Source organism: Coturnix japonica, chromosome 3, assembly GCF_001577835.2.
Source record: "Coturnix japonica isolate 7356 chromosome 3, Coturnix japonica 2.1, whole genome shotgun sequence".
NCBI lineage: Eukaryota > Metazoa > Chordata > Aves > Galliformes > Phasianidae > Coturnix > Coturnix japonica.
Window position 1 is genome coordinate 13,858,865 of NC_029518.1, and position 21,264 is coordinate 13,880,128.

The 21,264-nt window shown below is 40.2% G+C and overlaps 1 protein-coding gene across 1 annotated transcript in view; it reads left to right on the forward strand.

The window, feature by feature from the left end:
- The window catches only part of TTBK1 (tau tubulin kinase 1), a 74,152-nt gene that overhangs the window by 17,658 nt on the left and 35,230 nt on the right, over positions 1-21,264 (forward strand). Inside the window, exons 5-9 of the mRNA XM_015857004.2 lie at positions 1,631-1,771; positions 2,980-3,084; positions 12,763-12,828; positions 15,192-15,284; positions 16,003-16,128. Coding sequence (XP_015712490.1) covers positions 1,631-1,771; positions 2,980-3,084; positions 12,763-12,828; positions 15,192-15,284; positions 16,003-16,128 — 531 coding nt within the window. The remainder of the gene's footprint in view (positions 1-1,630; positions 1,772-2,979; positions 3,085-12,762; positions 12,829-15,191; positions 15,285-16,002; positions 16,129-21,264) is intronic.

Below are 21,264 nucleotides of genomic sequence, written 5' to 3' on the forward strand. Positions count from 1 at the left end.
AGCACTGTGTGATTATACCATATAGCCCACCTGTCCCCTGAGGAACTTACAGCTCCTGTTGTGTTTCTTTATGTATTATCTGGGTGATGGTGCATGCTGAAATGAAAAAGGTGAATTAGTAACACAAAGTAAGCTGCTGCATAACCTGGAAGGTTATTTTTAGTTAGTGTCTAAGAAACCTGACAGGGAAAAGAAAGACCTAATGTCAGTTCAGAAACTCAGACACTTTAGGATAATGATGACAAATCTGTGCTGCCTCTAATGAACGACCACAGAAATTATGAGACAGGAAAGAAGGGGGAAAAAAAAAAAGGCTAGGCTACTACTCTAGTGATTTTGTCATTCACATTAAGGAACAAACCTGGACCAGTTGCTTGGCTGTCTATATATATTAGCTGGTCTGTGTCAAGAGTGACTGGTTGTGGGACCAGACTCTTGGAAGCAAGATGGATTAAACCAATTTGAAGGACTAATCTTAAAATGAAGAGCCAGTTGCAGTTGACTCCTTCATGTCTCTTGAGCTTATTTACTTGGGAACTGAAAATGGGTGGATGAATATGTCATGGGTGGATGTCATTTCGCTGGTTTGGAGAGCAATCTGTGCTTTCTTATCAAACGTTTGTTGTCTGTTACTTATGTTCTGTTGTGGATTTTGTTAGAATACATCTGGACTCACAGTGTAAGCATTTATGTCTTTGTAGAAATGGAATCAACTGGCTCTATAGTAAAGTGATATTGACTGTGTCCATATAACTTATTCTTGATATATGCTTTCTGAAATAGCAGACTTTCATTTCCAGTGGCTTTGAGCTGTTGGTATCTGCATTAGCTCTGTGGATTACAGGGGTACTCTGCCATAGAAGAGACTCATTTTAAAACCTTCTTTCTCTTTGTAAATCAGAAGTATAAGCAAAACTGTTGTGACAGGGATCAAAGTACACATTATTCTGGTGTTTAGATTGCCCTATTTTTTTTTTCTAATTGTCTTTATTTTCATGCTGTGCTGGTAGATTTTTTTCCAGAAGTTTAATTAATTGAAGGTTCAAATGAAAATTGTATAATTTACAAGTATCTTTTTAGTCAGTGGATCCCTTCCTAGTTTGAAGCACAATTATTTTGATAGACAGCCCTTCCCATTGCGGCATTGCCACAACAATGCTGACTTGAACTTGAGCCAGCCAGTTAGTGCTGGGGAATTTGTGATGAAACCACTTGTCCAAGTCGTTACAGATAGCTTCATGACCTGTTTACCATACTTGTGCTGCTTTCATCTTTATCTGACTCAGAAAAAAAGCCCAAGATTGTTCTCAATTCAGCTTCTATGTAGCTCTCTCTTAACAGTACGGAGATGCTGGGCTTATGCAGTCAGAGACAGTGCTGTCCCTGCCCTGTATTTCTGAAATAACAGATCAGCTGACTTCCCAGATACCGACTTTTTGTCAGCAAATACATCACATAAGTTAAAATGAAGTATTTGAAGACCACATTGAAAAAATAAAGGAAGCATGAGGTGAGCATTTGTCTGGTTAGCATTTCTGCTTTTTGGGGATGCATAGTAGACCTTGCAGCTGTGCAATGCTATGTTTTATTTTGATAGTTTAAACATTAAATGTTGCATCGATTGTTTCAGGGCCGAAATCTTGCAGATCTCAGAAGAAGTCAGCCTCGAGGGACCTTTACACTGAGCACAACGCTACGATTAGGCAAACAGATTCTGGAGTCAATAGAAGCCATTCACTCTGTGGGATTCCTGCATCGTGACATCAAACCTGTACGTTATGTTGAAAATTTGCCTTTTGCTGATATGTCTATCTGTTATGCTTGAGTCGATAAAGGTAGCTTAATGGACTGAACATGGATGTATTTTAGTGGACGCATTTAGATCCCCTTGCACACTACAACTGTTTAACATGAAGGCTATTTCCCTTAAGTACAAAATGAGAATTATATTATTCTTCTAAGTGCATAGCAAACTAATTTTTATTGACAGAGGCCAATTCATGGTGGATTAGTAGCTGTCTGTCATACTTTTTCCAGTCAAAATCATCCAAGGAAGCAATCTAATGTTGAATAATCATCTTGGAGCCCAACCAATTACTACTATAAAAGAAATTCAGAAAGGATATCTTGTACTACAACCCATAACTCAAATAAATGCTATTTCACTGACTAAATAATCCTTGTTATCTTTGGAAATGCAGCTGTAGTGTTGGTCCTCCATGTGCCTTGGTGAGGCACAATAATTCCAAGCCAGTCTTCTTTGATCTCACAAACTCTTGACCAGAACAGTTTTTGGTATATCATCTGTATGATGATCTTTCTTGTTCAGTTTTCTGCTTTGAAAATCAACTGATTTTGGATGATCTGATTCATCTGAAAAGTTAGCTGACTAGTTGCTAGTGACTGGCCAGCTTTAGCAGCTTTCATCTGTGGTTAAGGATATAACTTTATGATGAGAGTAACTGCTCAACTTCCCTGTTGTTAATTTGTTTACTAAGAACCAAATCTAGTGTTTCTCAGATGTCTGAATTCAGATAAATTTAAATATGTGATAAGGTGTGTAGGGAGTTTTGTAGTTGGAGCTGGAGAATGCATACCAGCAGCTGAGCTATGAAGACAAGTTAAGCATTTGTCTATGGTAGTTCTAGCCTGTTATGCAAGTTATGGAGCTCTCACTGCAGAGCTATAGGTGCTAAATGTAGCTCTTTTTCACAGCAGCTGTAATTTGGCTAAGCTAATGGGATTTTTAGTTATTTTGAGATTCCATAGTCACTCAGCTGCAAAATGAACTTATTAAATGGCAGTGGTTCTCCAGTCATATTTAAGATGTATCATGAGATGTATGTTATAATTCCTCCCTTACGGTTTCATCTAAAGTGTTTGGGGGGAAAAGATAAAGGTTTTGTCAATAAATGGCTACTCTTAGGTAAGTTGCTGTTGCCAAAGTGATTTTGTTCTTTAAACTTTCTTCTTGTCTAGTCCAATTTTGCCATGGGCCGGTTACCTTCAACGTACAGGAAATGCTACATGTTAGACTTCGGCCTGGCCCGTCAGTATACCAACACCACTGGTGAAGTCAGGCCAGTAAGTACATTTCAAGCAATTTTTTTCCAGTTCTGCTGTTGTTTAGGCAAAGAAAAACTTTTGCTAGTCTGTTGGTTTTGTTGTTAGTATACTCGAATGTTACACTGAACATACTGGATTTCATTTCCTACAAGGTGAGAAGCAGCATGCAAATTTGAATGAGTTAGCAGTTGAAGAAAAGGGTGTTTGCTATTGTTTCATGAGATGCATGGCTTTTATTTATTATTATTTTTTCCTTCAGGATAAATGTGTATTCCACAGGCTAAGAATACTTACTGAGCAAGCAAAGAGGGTGAGCTCAATGTTGGCCATGTAACTTCTGTAGCATCAGAGGTCTGGCCTGCTTTAGGTCTCTAGGTATGTGATGTGGGGAACCATGTTGATGGATTCGTAAAGTCTTTCATGGAGAAAAAAGAAAAGGCAATTTATAGACTGTTGTAATCTCTGAGGCTGTTTCCTATAGACCATAATGGTGATGACGTACTTGTCTGGCTCTGGTTTTGAGTCTATTACCCCTTGTTCAGATTTCTAAGCAGCAATATTTCAGCATGCCTGACCGAAGAGGAGGTAACAGCAGAGAATATAAGTTGCACTGCCTAGTGTGTGTGCTACCTTTGATCTTTTTAAAAGCACCATAATATCTGGGTTCAATCACAAGAGTGCAGTAAGCTTCAGATGCTCTAGTTACCCCAGCAAGCAGCAATCAGAACATTCCTAGATTCATTTTGGAACACAGTGCAGGCTTGGAGAGTTCAGACAATCTCCCTGTTTATCATCATAGGCTGATACCCTTCTGGTCTCCTTATCTTTTCCATGTGCAAGATATTAGTTGTTCTGGAAACTGTTAGCAGCGTGAGAGGTAAATTTGGAGACTCTGTAATTCAGGATATGGCTGGGGAGTACAAAGAAAGGAAAGACAGAGATTGTACCCAGAGAGTGGTGGTCAGTGGCTCAGTGTCGGGATGGAGATCAGTAACTAGGGGCATCCATCGGGGTCAGTACTTGGACTGGTGCTCTTTAACGTCTCTATCAATGATACTGACAGTGGGACTGAGTGCACACTAAGCAAGTTTTCAGATGATAGCATGCTGTATGGTGTTGTTGATGGGACCAAGGGATGGGATGCCATTCAGAGAGCTTGTCAGCCACTCAGAAAGCCAGCAATTCCAAGGAGCAAAATCCCCTGCAAAGTTGTACTGATGTTTCTTTTAATTTTGTATGTGCATTTCACTGCTTGCCAAACACTGGCTTTTTTTTTTTAATATCAAAAGACAAGGAACCCCATGGTAGGCAGATAAGATAGGCTGTTAATGAAAACGTCTGGGCTTGATTTTGGAGAGATTAGTTGAAACTCTGAGGTAGAATCATTTGTGCTCTCCATAATCTTCAGTGATTTCCTCCATCTTCTAGCTTTCTAGACCCTCTTAATACCTTATGTAGAATACTAATTTCAGCACAGTCTCTACTCATTGCACAGATTTGCTTTCATGGGAACGGTCTCATACCTCTATCAGTTGTCTATTGCCAGATCTTGCAAAATCTACAGTACAGAGTCTGTAGGAACTTGCATTATATTATAGACAACAAAAGATTGAAGCCAGGAGGTGTGTAAGGAAGCATCAGCAACATTTTATCTTCCCTGTTAGCAATTAGAGGATTTCAGTTGTTCTCAGCAGCTGCATTGCTTAATATTTCTCTAAGGATTGTAGAAGTCATTGTTTGATGGTTACTGCTTTGGACAGGTAGAGCAGATGTGCATCAGCCATTTGTTATCCACTGTGTGCTGAGAACTTTTTAGGGCCTTTCTGGAGGCTGTTACTTTGGCTGCCATCAGCATTTCTGGCATCTGTATCACATTCATCAGCCTGGTTAGCAGGAGGGACTCCGGCTATTATGATAAGCAGGACAGCCTGCCAGTGCAAAAAACATAACATGTTCTGGAGGGTTTTGTTTTCAAACGACTGTGAGGATGGACGAATGAAGGGAAAGAGGGACAGCTGACAAGTCTGCTCAAGACCATGGTGACTTCCTTATTGTTCCAGCCCCTAACAGCCATTCTCTCCTGTATGAAAGGTGGCGAATACTGATTAAAATCTAAATATTTTAAAAACATTTAAATGTTTGAAAAATTGAGATAATTAAAAAAAAAAAACAAAAAACAATGGAGGTATTCCATTTTTTTTGCACTCTCCCATGAAAATGTGTATTTTGGGATGAATCCCAAGAGAATCCATAACAAATTTGACATTAGAGGATACTAAGACCTTTTGTATGAATCTAACTATTGTTTCCTGTATATCCGGCCTTCTGCTGTGGTTGAGACAGGCACAAGAGCAGTCTTATTTATTGCAGTGTCCCATTTGTACAAGTAACCTTTGCCATGCAGCAGTGAACTGTAAGCACTTACTGCTGATGTGTAGCTTAGGACAACCAAGCTAAGAAGCTAGAGAATGGATTGAAAGATTGCTTTTCCTTGCACTTCTGCCAAAGGTGTGCAAGGGAAAAAAAAACAACAGAATCTTGCTTTCATTTTTATAGCAGAATATATTTAATCTGGAGAAGTGGGGCTGAGTATTAGCCTGGAGGGTTATAAACATGAATGCTGTTATGCAGATGATGTGATGAACAGCATATGCTTGTAAAACAGAGGCGTGCAGAGTCGTGAAGGACTTTTGTGCTAATGTAGGTTGGTTTATGGACAATAACCTCTTGATCATTACTGGTCTTTGTTCAGGTCTGTTTGGTTCACCACTAAGTGCTATACGGACAGTATTATACATTTCCTCTATGTGTGATGCCCCGCTTTCAGAAGCATTACCTGTGGTGCCACAGGCATAAATTGAAAGCGATGGGAGATTTTAGCAACTTGATCTTCATTATTACACTGAAAATACAGGAGAGGAGATGCTGCTCTGTTTTTCTCTAGGAGCCTCTCCCCTGTTTGCAGGATCTGACACTGGGTTGTTATGCTCGGCAAGCAGATTTTTTTAGCTTAGTCAGCTGCAGCCCATTGATTAGATCTCTTTCTCCTCATGGCTCAGACTGCACTGCAGCAGTTTGCAGTGCCTTGCTGAAAATACCGTGTGTGTGAGGGTGGTTCTGTGATTCAGTGGGCAGAGAGAAGAGATGGTAGGCAGGACAATGCAGAGCCTGTTTATATGAGCATGATGAAGGCTGCAGAAATGCATCCACTAATTAAGAGTATGTCCAAATATCTGTGCGGTATTAAAAATAAACTTCACTGCAGTGAACAAGGTTTTAGAAGTATGGTACTTTTTTCTAATGGGTGGTTTTCCTTCCTTCTAGAAAATGAGTTATTTCATAATACAAAAGAGATTAATTCCTACATCCTAAGGCCCCAAATATTCAAGCATAAAAGCCCAGTAGATTTCATACTTAATTTTTCTTGAAGCATGTAAGATGTAATGTTACTGTTACTGGTAAGATTAGCATTTTTGCAGTAGAATAAAACAGATTTCTGGAGCTGTAGTACTCAGCACTGCATTAGCCCAGGAAGAGAGAAAATTTGTCTTCAACTTTGTATTGTATAAAGGATAATTGCAGAAAACGCTGGCAGCCCAGCGCTGTCACGTTAATTCATAAAGAGATGGGAGGAAGGAGAAAAGTGGACCTATGTCTAAAAATATTGCACATTTAATGTATTATAGAAGTGCAGTTTCTGTGGGAATGGGTTAGTTATAGAGCGTTACTGAACATTAGAACTAAAGAACGTTTCAGGTAATTATGTAAAGGTTCTTGTTACTCTTGTTGTTGGAGTACCAAACTTGGAGTTCAGAAGGGAGATTGTGTTGTTTTAAATCATTACAACTACAGAAAATCAGTGCGGTTTAAGTGTATCAGAAGCAGACTAGCTGATAGATTTCCAAGTGGATTGACATGCTGATAATCTTGTACTTTGTCCATTACAAATGGCTGTTTCTTTGCTTTCTTCACTTGGAAGCCCTGGTGCAGGAAGCATGACCTCAGATCACCTATATCAGGTTGCTGATGATTTTTTTCCCCCATGTAGCAGGTCTCTAGTTAGAGCTCTTATGTAAAAGGGCTGGGCGGAAGGAAGCACAACTCAGGCTCAAATGCCATATATGCCTGAAGGGAGCTGTGATCCCATTTTCCATTTCCGAGTGCCTGTACTGCCAAGCTGCAGGGGAGTTGTGGTACCTCTAAATGTGTCATTCCTTCTGATTGGTGCTGCCCCACCTGAAGTTCTGAACGTTCTTCTTACTGGTCTACAGAAAGAGGAAAGGAAAGCTATTACTGTGTTCAGTGGTCAGGGAACAGGGGCAAGTGAATTTGAGTTTGATTTTCAGGTCAAGTCTTCTGTACATCAGGTAAGTGCATTTGCTGCCAGGTAAAAGAGCATCTGTCACACACTTACTCTCTCTGTGGTAAAATATTAAATTATTCCATGCAAAATGGATCCATTTCAACATAAATATTGTTAGTTTTACATCTTAAGCACCTTGGAGTTTAGGGGTACAAGTGCACTCTGGAAGGAGGGAAGTACCCTTTCGATGGGTTGTTTTCTGTTTGAATATGCAACTCTCAGTCATGGTTTTTCTTCACTTTACTGAGTTGTGTTTTAAGGTACTATAAGCTCTTGCCTCTGATCAAAGTGGTCCTAGCATTTTCATACTATGCAAATCAGACCTTAAAATAAAGTGTCTCCACACAAGGCCTAAAAGCAACACCAACATTCATTCTGTCCTCTTACAAACCACTGTTCTGCTTCTCACTACATCCAGCAGAGATCTAGCATTCTAGATGGAGTGCTGCTGCAAGCCTGGGGAAGGGGAAGTTGCCTCAAGTTGACAGCTTTAAAACCTGTGACACTAGCAAACCAGTGATAGTAAGAACACTGGTGAGGGGAGGAAAAAATGGTGGTGGCTGCAGAAATAACTGGGAAGTTTGGGTGGAAATTCATACATAATCAGGCAAGGGGATTTTTCTTCAATTATAGAAAATTAGGAACTAATGTTAGAGCTTGCACTGGATGAGAAGGGTATGAGATATGTTTAGGGAAAACCTCCATGCTGGTTACTGTGTCTGTTTGTGGGAAGAGTGGAGGTTTAGGTTATCAGATAATTTTAGGAAGGAAAATCACAGTAGGACTGTATGACTGGCCTGTGGTTAGGCTTTATGCATCTCTGCTCTTTAATTTGTATTTTATACTTATGATTGGGAATAATCAGGGAGAAGTTACTCTCTAGAGGGACCCCTCTCACCACTTAAAGAGCTCTCATAAACCACACCCAAAGTTCTGTGTCTAACTGGAACCACACACACCATGGGGGCAGCAGCCATGGGAGGATGCTGGGGAATGACAACAGCTAAACAGGACGCCCAGGTTTCTGAATGGATGCAATATTAAATTGTTTTTTTAATTTGCTTTTTCCTCATTTTGTTGGTTTTTTTTATCATGTTTTTCTTTGGGTTTCTCTCTGTTTTACAGTTCTTTTGAGCTCTTCTTTTGAGGCTGTGTTTGATGCGTTGGCTTCCCATCCGCTGCTCGTAACCATCTCTGCTATGAGTTGTGAGTGAGCCATCATCATGCTTCTGGGTTTTCATTTTGTTTTGCTCTTTTGTTGTATATGGAAGTCTGAATTACACCTGGTTTTATTTTTTTTCCCTCATGATATGTTTGCTTTTCAGCAGGATCATGACAGCTATCTACACGTGCTGCAGAGACCTAGAGAGCGCTTGAGGTTTTGCTTAAGGGGTCGGCAGATGGGTGGTGCCAGAGACTGTGGTTTTGTCACTCTTGTGGTTTCAGAGGCAAGGGGAGGGGAGTTCTCTCATCTGACACTTTTGACTCCAGATTTCCCTGTTTATTCATTTCTAAGTCTCTGGGGTCAAACTATGCTGCTGTCATTAATGATTCTGCAGTGTACTACTGTTTAAATTAACAACTCAAAATGTATGCAAAAGATGCGGAATTTGACTCCACAGTAGATTTGGAGATACAAATCCCTTGTCTCCTTTTAGACCTAGCTGATGGAAGCAGAGAACCCCTTGTACTCACTAGGATGTTTTGTTTATTGAAAGTTTCCTCTTACTTTTTCTTCTCGCTCCAGCTTTTTCAGTGAGTTATTTTAGTCCAAGATACATCTCCAAGTGCTTCCTGTGATCTGTGACGCTTCCTCTCTTCAATTAGCCCCTTCACTTTGGTCTGCACTAACTTTCCTTTGTTTTCTTACTGCTGGAAATCCCTTTCTTATATCTGTGACTGATTAACTGATCTTAGATGACAGCAGTCCTGCCAGAGGCAAAGGTGGTGGGTCTGGGGAGGAACCAGTAGTCATGTTCTGTTAGAGTACCACAGGAGTAATAAACAGCAGGAGGAAAGTATTGGCATCCAAATGTAAGTTATTAGGAATGGAGATGGAGACTAGGGCCTTCAAAGTTAGCAAAATAGAGAACAATGAGACAAGAGAAAGTTTTAATGCCTAGAAAGAAAGGTAGTGTAAGGAGCAAATGTTCAAGTTCATGATGAAATAGGAACGTTCCTGAATTAAAGGGAGCATATACAAGAAAGGTAGATTTCATTTGAAAAAGAAGGGAAACAGTGTTGGCCCTTGTAATACAACTGGTCAGAAGAGTTTGAAATGCAGAATGAGGAAATGCTCATGGGTGCAAAACAGGACACAATTTGGGAAAATGTACCTGCTTTATACACGGGTCACTCTGAAGTAATGTCTCCTATTTATTTGCATCATGCAGACTTATATGTCAGACACAGTGTGTCTTATGGCAACAAAATGTAGTGAGATATTGGTGGGAATATTCAACTTGTACCGCCATACCAGCAATATCTGCCTCTGGTGTTGTGGGACAAAGTAATAAAATAGGAGACATTACTTTTAGAGCAGCCCTCATACGTGATTCTGTCAATTGTTTGTGTTGTAGTACATTGCCAATATATTGAAAGGAACAGAGTATAATTTTTTTCTCTGTGGTACCAGACTAATATATTCTCCCAAGCTAAAACTCATTTTAAACCTAACTTCTGAGACAATGCAATATACTTCATATCTCTGTCATCTCCCTGACGGCTCTGTGTAATAAATTACTCTTGTGCACAATCTGAATTCAGGAGACATACTTTATCATGAATAATGTTTTTCATAGTAATACTGATGTGGAAAAAAATAAAAAAAGAAATATTCAGCTTGTTAGCTTTTTATTTTCTTATTATTTGGGGGATTTTTAGCAGTTATGCTATACATGATTCCATAGTCTGTTAGAACTTGTAGGATTTCAGTTATGTGTCTGATGTGGACAGCTCTGGACAGCTGGGATTCTTTATCCAGGCTGTTCTTCACTGCTGGGCAATGTAGTGGTGAGATGTATTATTTTTATTTAAACAGGAAGAGGTGAGCTACAGAAAGAAATCAGAAGAATTAATGTTGATGAAGTCAGAAGAGAAGTCAGCAGTTGGGTATGCAGCATGAGCTACAGTGAGCTCTGGCAGGAGCACTTACCACCTGGATGGAATATAAGTTATCTCCTATTTCCATAGTCATGGAAAGGTTTAATTGCAGTCAAAAGACAAAACTAATTGTCTCATGACTGGCAGGGTTAAATATGGAGGGAAAGCCTTTTGGAGGAAAAAGCTGTTAACGTACATAACGTTTATCTATTTTGTTCAAAGTTCTAAATGTCCTGTCAAAACAATTGCAAAGTCTTGCAGAGATCTCCTGCAGGCAGCAAATCAGAGAGGACTGAGGAGAGAGCTTATTGGATTCAGCTGCAGGTCTGGCTTGTGGACTGTTTCATAGTGGTTGTTGAGCAGAAGCTTGGTTAAATGATGGGTGAGCATTTGTTTCCATTCTGAAACCAAACAAACCTGCAGACTGCCTAGGAGCTGGTTTTGGAATAGATCTAATTAAAGAGAGTACTCTGTCACAAACAGTAAGTATTGATCTAAGAAATATTTTTAGAGATATTGCCAGCCATACTGAAATCAGGATGTGATACTTGGCTCCATGAATATGGATCTACATTTGATATCTGAGGATATCTAAGTAGGGATAGAACATAAAAGACAGTCTCTCCTGTGCTGCAGAGATTGAACAATGTTTGTTCTGAAAGTATCACAGATTACACACTGGAATTGATCATAACTTACTGTTATTTTATGGCTCATGAAAAGTTTCCATTCACAGTGGCAAGGAGGAATGAATGTCCTCTTGAGGACAACTGTTCTGTAGAGGTCCACTATGGTAATGAGTGATTCCAACATACTGTTCCAGTGGCAAGCATTCTGCTTTTCAGAAGCCTGTACTGGTGATTCGGTGAACACTGAAAGGTATTTTGCAGTAATTTGTCAGTAGGCATCCAAAATGTGTGCTCTGGGAGGAAAGAGATATATGGTCCTGAAAATAATATCTTGAACATTACCAATGCTAAATAAGTAGTTTATAGCTCAAGCTGTTGTGCTGCAGGATTATATGCTGTGTTAAGCGTGTGGCACAAGCATATGGCTTCTCCTTGTGAAATATGACTTTTTGTTTGGAGTTGCTGTAACTGCAGAGCTGCATTATGCATGCTATTCAGGTGCGTGTTAGCAGCATGGTGTTGGTGAACTTGTTTAAACCATGCTCCAATTTTTACTCTTTGTGAGAGTATGGAAATGTAGAGCTTCCCTATAACCAGAAGGAAGTAATTGAATTGTAATCAAACTGGCATAATCATCCTAAATTAAAGTACGGTTTTAGGCTTCACTCTGAAAGCATAGGCACAGGTGAAAAACAAAGAGAAATCAACTGACCTAAGTGGGACAGCTCGTCCTAACAGAGTGGTTATTAGCATGCTCAGATTTCAATAGGAATAGCATCACAATTTTCAGTGCTTAGTGTATTGCTGAAGCTTAGCCTTAGGGTGCCTGGGCCTGGTTTTGCCACATGAATTTTGGAAGCTCTGCTGCAAACTCTGGTCCTTCTAGCTAAGCTGAAAGGATTTGCTGGATTTCATTATTTAAATGCAGTTTTTTTCCAGAATAAAGGAAGTCAGGCTGTGTAAGGTAGTGTCCTTGTAGAGGCAACATTGGAAAGAGTTGGGGGTGTTGCTCAGCCCCTCCAGCTCCGAATGAAAGTCAGAGGAGGACTGCCTTCTTCCCATGGTACCATTATCAAGCCTTCACCTCACAGAGGACATGAAAATCAAGAGAATCAGAGCAAGAAAAACTAAATGTAGTGGGGAGAAACTGGTGAGGAGTGTAAAAAGAAAAAAATCATGTTGGCAGACACTGTCAGCAACGTTCTACATATGTCAGGGGATTCCTGTTCTTGTCCTGAGCAAGGCTGCCCTCAAACTTTGCTTTGCTGTTGTTATTCTGACTCAGTTTTGCACTTGCATTTCTTTACTAGCTTTTTTCCTTGACCTGGGGTTTAAAAGGGAAGTTGTGCTCCTGGAAAATATTCTTATCTCTTTCTAGGCTACTGCTGTTCTAAACTATCCCTGTTATGACTTTTCCTTCTGCATAAAATAAGCTTTGATGGAAATGCAGAATTTGAGATCGCTTCATAGGTAGCTGCTAGGGCAGATGAGAGCTTTGTATCCCTTGGGTCCATAAGATCAATATCTAAGTTCTCAGCAGTTAGCTGTGTGTAGGATTTAGTAATCTGCTCTCTCTGAGATGTTTCTGTTGTTTCCCTTCAGCCTCGCAACGTTGCTGGTTTTCGGGGAACAGTACGATATGCATCAATCAATGCTCATAGAAACAGAGTGAGTATTTCTGGGTTATAAAGGGTTAAGCACAGGTTTGTTTCTCCTCAGGAACATTGTCCTCAGGAACAGAGGTTTAAAAGCTGTGACTTCTGCTTTGTAGCCTGCATAAGTAAATCATCTGAATTCCATTAGGTTGTCAAGGCTGTTTTCTGTAAAATCAAAATTACAATTCAGTTATTGAATCCTCTCAAGTTGGTAAACTTCATAATTTTCATTATTGCATTATTGGACGCTGATTAATAAGAAAAAACTCCCACTGTTGCAGTTATCAGTGTTACCTTACAGCCTGCTCACTAATTTCCAGCACAATTCGACTGTGAGACGAGTGCCAAGTCCTCGCATCCATTTTTCCCCTGGAATTTGGGATCTTAGCAGCATGCCCTCAGGTGGAAAGCTACTTAGTGGAACTCCAATTTACCATTTTTTTTCCCCCCTGAAGATAGCCATTATTTCCAGAGTATCTGGCATGTTTCATTCTGAACACTTCCAGAAGTCTCATCCACCATTCTTCTCAAAACACTCTTATCCTATGTCAGTAATGCTTCCTGTGTAGACAGCGAACTGTAAGTCCTCTGGTCCTGCTGCAAAGTGCTTGCCAGATGAGAATTATCTGCCCTCCTGTCTAATATCCAGGTTGCTTGGAGTCTTGTTATAACAGATTGAGTCAATGGCTCAGCCATTTGTAAGCCTATAATAAATATATCTAGCAGGATGCTGTTACCTAAAGAATGTTTTTTTCACCTCATCCTCTGCCCTTGTCATAAGCACCATATTCCCATCCTTTTTCCCATACTGATTCTTGCGCTTGTTGGACCCATCTGTAAGCCTATTAAACTTTCATATGGAGGAGTACTTCCTATACACAGACATACATATGTGTGTATGTGTTTTACCCATACATGTACAAGCACACATGTGTATATAAAAACATGGGGGAATAAAATCCAGCACAACCCTACCGCTTTAGTTTTCTGCTTGCAAAGGGGTTCTACAAGTGCCTGAGCTGGTGCAATCTAAAGTATGTCATCTCTGTGGTATGTAATCTTTCCTGATTCTCGCTTTTCTAGTATGTGATGGAAAGTATTTGTGATAGAGGGCCATACTGAAAACAAAGCTTCCCATAATTAGAAAATAAATAAAGATAAAGCCAAATAATTTACTCCAGGCTCCTGGGGAATGTGATTCTTCAGATTCCTTTCATATGCTAGGGAATTCTATTCCTACTTACAAAGTACTTCTGTAATTAGCATGGCCCGGTGCTCACTATTCTTACAGTCTCTTTGTAGCTACCTGTAAATTCCTTAAGTTTGAAAATGAGGGAAGGAATCTGCTTGCAGCTGAACTTTCATAAAAGCTTTAGCAAAAACAGTTGTTTTTTTTTTTCTGAGAACAGGACTTAAAAATCCAAATTACATTACTTCTGAAACACCGTCCTTCTGGTAAGGAACAAAGGTCTGAGTTGTGGTAAACTTCAGACTCGTGTTAATTATGCTTTCTTCTGTCCCTTGGCAGTTGTCTGAACGTGGCTTTATTAAAAACGAGTCTGTAGGGTGAGCTGTGACATATGAGGAAGATTCAGGTTCTTTTATGAAAAGAAGTTACTGGCTATAAGCTGTCATTCATTACCAAAGGTAGAGAGTGTGATATAGGGTGGGCAGTTGAATGCCTTAATGAAGTCCTTCTGTTTTCTAGTGGATACCGATAAAACCAAAGTGTAATTTTTGTATAAGCTGGATAGTGCCAGCTGTAGCCTGCATCAGCTGAAGTTATATTTAGATGCAAAAATTGCTGCTTAATGCTTGCTATTCTGAGAAATCATATTCTGGATATTGTATGTTGAGTGCCAAAAACAAATTCATGTGCTTTATGTTTCGATTTCCCATTTGCTAGGCCAGGATGAGGATGATATGGGGAGAATCTTTGAATTATTGTGATGATTATGAGAGCTTTTAAAAAGCCCTTGAGTAAACGCTGTCTTGTGAAGAGTTTGGATGGTACTTTACTTAAGAACAGTGATCAAGAAGACTTTCTCTACACTGTTTTCTTTATGTAGGTTGTTCTGTATCCTGTTAATAGATACCCCCTATGCTAAGTGAAGGAGAGTCCTTTGGAAAACTGTTCCCCAATGTATTCAAAAGTAAAACAAATGAGGTTATTCAGGTGACCGTGTTGATACTGCCCAGTTTAGTAAATGCTTGATTTTGCATCATAAATCTTTAATTTGGCTTCTTTTATCATGTAATGGGAAGTATGACTTCTCTCCCTGCTTTTTAAAATGAGGTAGTTCATCTGGAGAGCACATCTGGACCACTGAGCAGCATGGAACTTTGCTCCTCAGTCTTCGTCTCTCTTTTCTCCAGGAGATGGGTCGACATGACGATCTGTGGTCCCTGTTTTACATGTTGGTGGAGTTTGCAGTTGGTCAGCTTCCTTGGAGAAAGATCAAAGATAAGGTAAGAAACTTAGCACCTGTGCTCAAGACGGGGTGCTACCTTTTTGTTAATATTACTCTTGTTATTCCTATTTTTCAGCTTAGTGATGCTTTTTGCTGAAGTAAAGCCAGAGCCTGATTTTCATCAGGTCTTGCTGCAGGATGCTAACCTGCTTTTGTGTTCTGTCACACTCCACAGAGTGGAGTTTGCCTTATTTGGGATGGACGTTGTTAATCATATTGGATCAAGCAATCCTGAGTTTGTTCTTGCAAAGCAAATAACAAAAGTGACAAGGCTGAATATGAGCTGTCTTTTTTACAAAAAATAAAAATAAAAATCAGAGCCTCTAGAAAGGAGGAAGGATAACTCTGGCATGGAATGCAAACCAAGGGGGAATTGCAACTGGAAAATTGAGTAACTGTTCATGTTACAACGAAAATAACTCATGCTTGAGAACCAAGTCCCTGGAAAGAAATATGTTACTTGTGCAGAAGGTTCTGCTAAGGGACAACTTCTGAAGGGTATTTCTGGCTTAGGATCCTCCTTTGGCCCTTTCCTGCAGTGATCTACCTCCCTGTGCCAGGGGCATCAAATCAGAAGTGTCTGGACAAAATTCTGTTTCTATGAATCAGCTGTTCCAGGAATCACAAGACTGGATAGTGTTTCAGGAATTTTAAGTCAGAGGAAGTATGAATATGACGCAATGATTCTTGGCTCTGAGATATTTTATGTTTTCCAGGAGCAAGTTGGCATGATAAAAGAAAAGTATGAACATCGAATGCTGTTAAAACACATGCCTTCAGAGTTCCACCTTTTTCTGGATCATATTGCAAGCCTAGACTACTTCACCAAGCCAGACTATCAGGTAGGAGCCTGTCTTTGTTACCATGCTAATGCATGGCACACTGCATTGGAATTTGCTTTTTCTATTTTTTTCTACACATATGCTTATATCTGACTGATGAACACCTTTCCTAGAACCAGGAGGAAAGGATTCTTCAGTTCTGTGCCATTCTTCAGTGTCTTAAAAGTTTCTTCTCCTTCTTGCCCACCCAGCCCAAAATAATCCCTTAACTCCAAAACAGAAAGCTCTTCCCAAAGCAGCAGTTCTCATTAAAACACAAAGGTTGGGTTGTGAGATACTCCAAGCATGGCAAAATTTTAGTGCAGCTTGGCAAAGTTTGCAAAGAGCCTGTGCCAACAGCTGAATGGTGCACACCAACTTGTTCAGCATAGCAACCACAACTCTTTTCTTTTTTTGAGGTTTATTTGGGAATTAAAAACAGATACCTTGTGGATGGTACAGTGGAAGTGTAACATCCTCAGCTGAGGTGTGGAGCTGGAGAGGGGTGATGGTGGACTGTGAGCAGAAGCTGAGGAAGATCAGAGAAGGAATCTTTAGATCAGAGAAGGAAGGGCAAGAGGAGATCTAATTGCTAATTTCTGCTATTGTAGAAGGCTGTAGGGAGAAGAGAGGAAGAGAGGCAGACTTTTCTTAGAGGCATACAGCAAGAGGCAGCAAGCACAAGTGACATCCAGGGATACTGGGGTTAGTTCTGAGGGAGAGATCAGAATGAGGGTTGTTATATATGGATCAGATACCTAGAGAATCTTCATCCTTAGAGATTTCCAAAAGTCAACTGAACCAAGACCCCGAGGCACCAGATCTGACTTTGTAATTAGCTCTGGTTTGAGCAGGTGGCTGGCTTAGTGATCTTCAAAGCTCCTTTTGAACCTATGTCTTCCTATCATTCTATTCCAGCGTAAAATAATTATACTGTATTGAAAAGCCATCCTTGAAATAGAAATGAAAGGGGATTTTTCCAGACAATTTTAGTGCACTACAAATCACGAACAGCTTTTTCTCAGTTGGGGATTTGTCTTGGAGCTGTGAATTGCCTCTTTGCCCTCAGCTTCTTGCAGGTGCAGCTCTGGGAGGAAGCCTACAAAAAGAACTCTCCACAAAAATCTGGCACCTGCAGCTCATCACTAAACAGTGATTCTTCTATCCGGACTGGAGGTGTAATCCAGCCAGCAATTTCTCCAGACATTTCAGCTTCAGAAATGTCCTTTACTTTCTTTTATCTGGTTTTATTACTGAGAAAAATTTAGAAGTGTTTCAGATGGCATCTGAATTTGATGCCAGTAGCAGGCTCTCGAAGAAGTTAAGGAAATGAGGGAAAGATGTCTATTCAGATAGGGAGTCATGGTTTATTTAAAATATGGAATGTTCATAAATAAGGAAACAGAATAAAATCTGTGTGAATATAAGTTAAAGTTACAGTTTCTCTCCTTAGCTTTTGAATATATTTCAATGTAAGGTGTACATACTAATCACCAGGTGAGGATCAGGATTCCAAAGGCTGTCCAATAGCTGAACAGGTTTGATGTTGTAGCTCTTCAGTTCTGGTCGGTCTCCAAGTTAGTCTCTGAGAGGAAGTTCTGTGAAAGTCCAGCTGCTTTGATTGGAGATGATGTTTTTTCTGACTTTGTAGCATGTCCCCAGCAGTCCTGGATGTTGGAAGATAATAAAAGAAAGAACATTCAGTGATGTTTTTTTCCAGAAAACTCTCCAAGCTTGAGGATAAGGGACTTTTGAGGCTTAAGAGTCAACCCATCCAAATATGTCTGTTTCTTGTAGTCCTCAATGAATCTGTGTTCCATCAACTTGTCCTGTCTCATCCCAAACTTATGTAAACCTTTAGCATCCACCATGTTGTGTGACAGAAAGGATCCACGGTTTAAGTGCTTTCAGAATGAAGGGTTACTTCCCTCTGCTTGTTCTAAATTTGCCACCTGCTAGTTGCAAGTGCCTTTTTAAAGACACTTTACATTGTGGACATAAATGTGAGCACTGGATCCCTTCCTCCTCTCCCAGGTCTTAAAGACCTCCATGTCGTAGCTCTGCGATTACTCTTATGCCCACTCTGAAGGATTCAAAACTGTTCAGTTGCACAGAAGAAAACCTTTCCACACCTTTGATCCTTCTCCAAACCTTTTCTAATTGTACATATTTGAGGTGGGAAATTGCCAGCATTGCATGTTGAAGATGTACATAGCCCACGCAGTGATAAACTCAGTTATGATGTTCTATTCCATTCCTAAGCCTTTCTTACGTTCTGTCTGTTTGATCCAGTGTCGATGCAGTTTTGATGCCTCCCATCTCCTGTACCAAGTAAAGCTTTTGCAGTAGCATGCAGAATCCTGGTAGAATCCTTTCTCTCATCTCCATCATTTTGTAGTGGGGAATGATGCATAAACTCTGCGTGTGAGCTTCGAATTACCAGATCATTCTGTCTGCTCCCTCCTCTGTCACTGTCTGGAAGCTGATGTATTGTCTCTGCCTCTTCCTGATGTATGTCTTCCGGCTTTACAGAATGCTGCATATCATAGGATGCTTTTGGCTTTATTAAGAAGCCAAGCCAAACATGGATGTAAGAGCCATATTGGGTCGGTTCCTCTTTTCTTGACCCTCTGTAACTGAAGAGAGATGCATGGGGCTTGACTGCTGCTGTGAGCTCCTTGCTCTCAGTTGTCCATTGTGTGAAGTCTACAGTCTTTTCCTTCAGCTTAGCTGCTCTCAGCATCTGGAATCGTCTATGTGGGCAAATGCCAGCAGGAAGGGAAGGGGAGGGTGGTAAAATACACCTATAGCCCTCACCATCATCCTGCAGCATGCATGAAGGAAAAAGCAACTGCATCTGTGATTTGAAAATGATTTTTATCATCATCACAGGAAAGATGTTTCAGGGGTGGAAGGCTATGTGGATATTTCATATCAGTGATCCTTGCCTTTTTTTTCCCATACCATCCCTCTCCATATTGTTGGGTTTTTTATTGGGGGGGGAGAAATGAAAAAAGAAAAAAAGAGAAACTTCCACTACTTGCCTCTTGGCTGTATTTGTCTCTCGCAACCACCTCTTAACCTGACTTCTGGCTTTCTGTCTATGTGAATTCTAGTTCTGTAATTCACCTCCCCATACCTTTGTCCCTATGTATTTCTTTCTCTGTGTGTTAGCCAACATGTTTATTTCCCTTTGCTTTAACCACACTTATGTCTTTTCCCCTTCAAGCTCTGAGTGCTGTCTGCACCTCCAGACCATGCACTTAGGCAACTGCTTCCACACACAGATCAAAATCCTCTTTCCATGCACCCAGCACTAACTATAATTCTTACCATTTCCTATTCTAGCACCTAGCCAGGGAACCTTTCTCACCTTGAAGGGAAATGTTGTCACATTTGAGTTCTTGTGGGGAAGTTCTGCCCTGCTTTAGCTGGGCCTGGCTGAAGAGGGAGCCTCAGGTTAGAGCGCTCTGTCATCTGAGGTATACAAAGTGCAGCTGAGAGCCCTCTCCCACTGTCCATGTTTCTTATACAGCCTGGCAGAGTGCTAGATCCAACTGAAAAAATGTCCTCTAAGGACAGCATCTGCAGAAGCCCTCAGGTAGGAAACAACTGCTATGGTCATGGAGAGGACCGGTCTCAGATGGAGACCGCTGCTTTCTCCTTCTGTCTGTTCATTATATACAGTCTGTTGTGACTGTATGGTAAATACAGATTGCAGGCTGAGATATACATCCGTTCAAAAGTGAATTTTTTCTCTGAGCACTGGAGAAAGGTCCAATTAAATTTGCAATTGCCTCAGTGAGAACATCCAGGAATGGGGTGAAAGTCTGTCAACAAAGATGGAGGTAGTCAGGAAAAGCAACTTTCATTGTTGACTTCTCTCTGATCATCTGACTTTAAAACTGTATCTGTTTTCAAAGTTAGCAATATTTTGAGTAGGTATTGCAATAGGTAATTGTCAGGAAAGCTTCTCAGATGAATAAACAGTTAACAAGTGAGAAGTGAAAAGCCATTTAAAGGAGTGTGCTGGTGTAATCAACAGAGCCCTGGGTTTAAACCAGGTTCTTCCAGATGGTCAGAAAATCATTTGGAAAAGAGAGTAAATACCAAAGGGATGAACGTCACTTATGCATACCAGTAAGTTGTGCTAAATAACAAAGAAAATCTGTTGACTTAATGGAAATGAATGGGTAAGAAAATAGCAGGGGAAAATCAATGTAGGTAAATGTCTCATATTGTGTATGTAGAAAAGGAACCTGACTCTGAACTCTGTGACAGGCTTCATCTTAGCATTAGAATAGACTGCTCTGTGAGAGCTTATATTCAGTGCTCAGTAACACTCAGAGAGCAAACAAAACCATAAGGATAATTATAAGTACTATTAGAAGATAAACATGATTTTGTGTGATGCATATTTCTTAAGTACTGTTTATAGTTCCATACCTGAATCATAACAAGGATAAATTGAAAGCAGGAAAAGTGTAGGTGGGGATAATAAGGAAGCTGCAGATATATCGACTTCTAGATACAGAAAGCTTAAGTAGACTAAGACAGCACATTCTGCAAATGAGAGGACTGACATGTACATGACATCTTTAAAGTCAAAAGTAGAACTGCAAAAAAGTTGTTTTCTGCTTTTTCTAACATGAAAATGAGGAACTGCCATATGAAGTTAGCAGATGGCAAATTTAAATGAGCAAAACAAATAGTTCACATCATTGCTGAATTCTTTGCCATGAGATATGTGTAGTCCAAAAGCTTATGTACTCAGTAAGTAATGGGGCAGATTCATGAGGAAACGTCCAAGGTTACTAAATACCAGAAATGCATTTACTAAAAAGCAAGACTGACTATTTACTTACATTCAGTTCTGAACAAAAAGTTCCACGTCAACAGCAGCAGCACAAGTCCTGTAAGGTGAAAGGATGTATCACGAGATGAGGCGATCAGAAATCCAATCCTATCATATTTAACTATCACAACATTAAAATCCCTTTCTGAGCAAAGGAGCTGCTACATCTGCCATGTCACATCCAGTCTGTCTCTTCTCTCTAGAGATGTGTTACCTGTCCCTTGGTCTGACAGTTAGTGCTGAGAATTCTCTTTCTCAAACGCAGTGCCACTGCAGGAGTAGAGCTACAGAGATCATTTGCT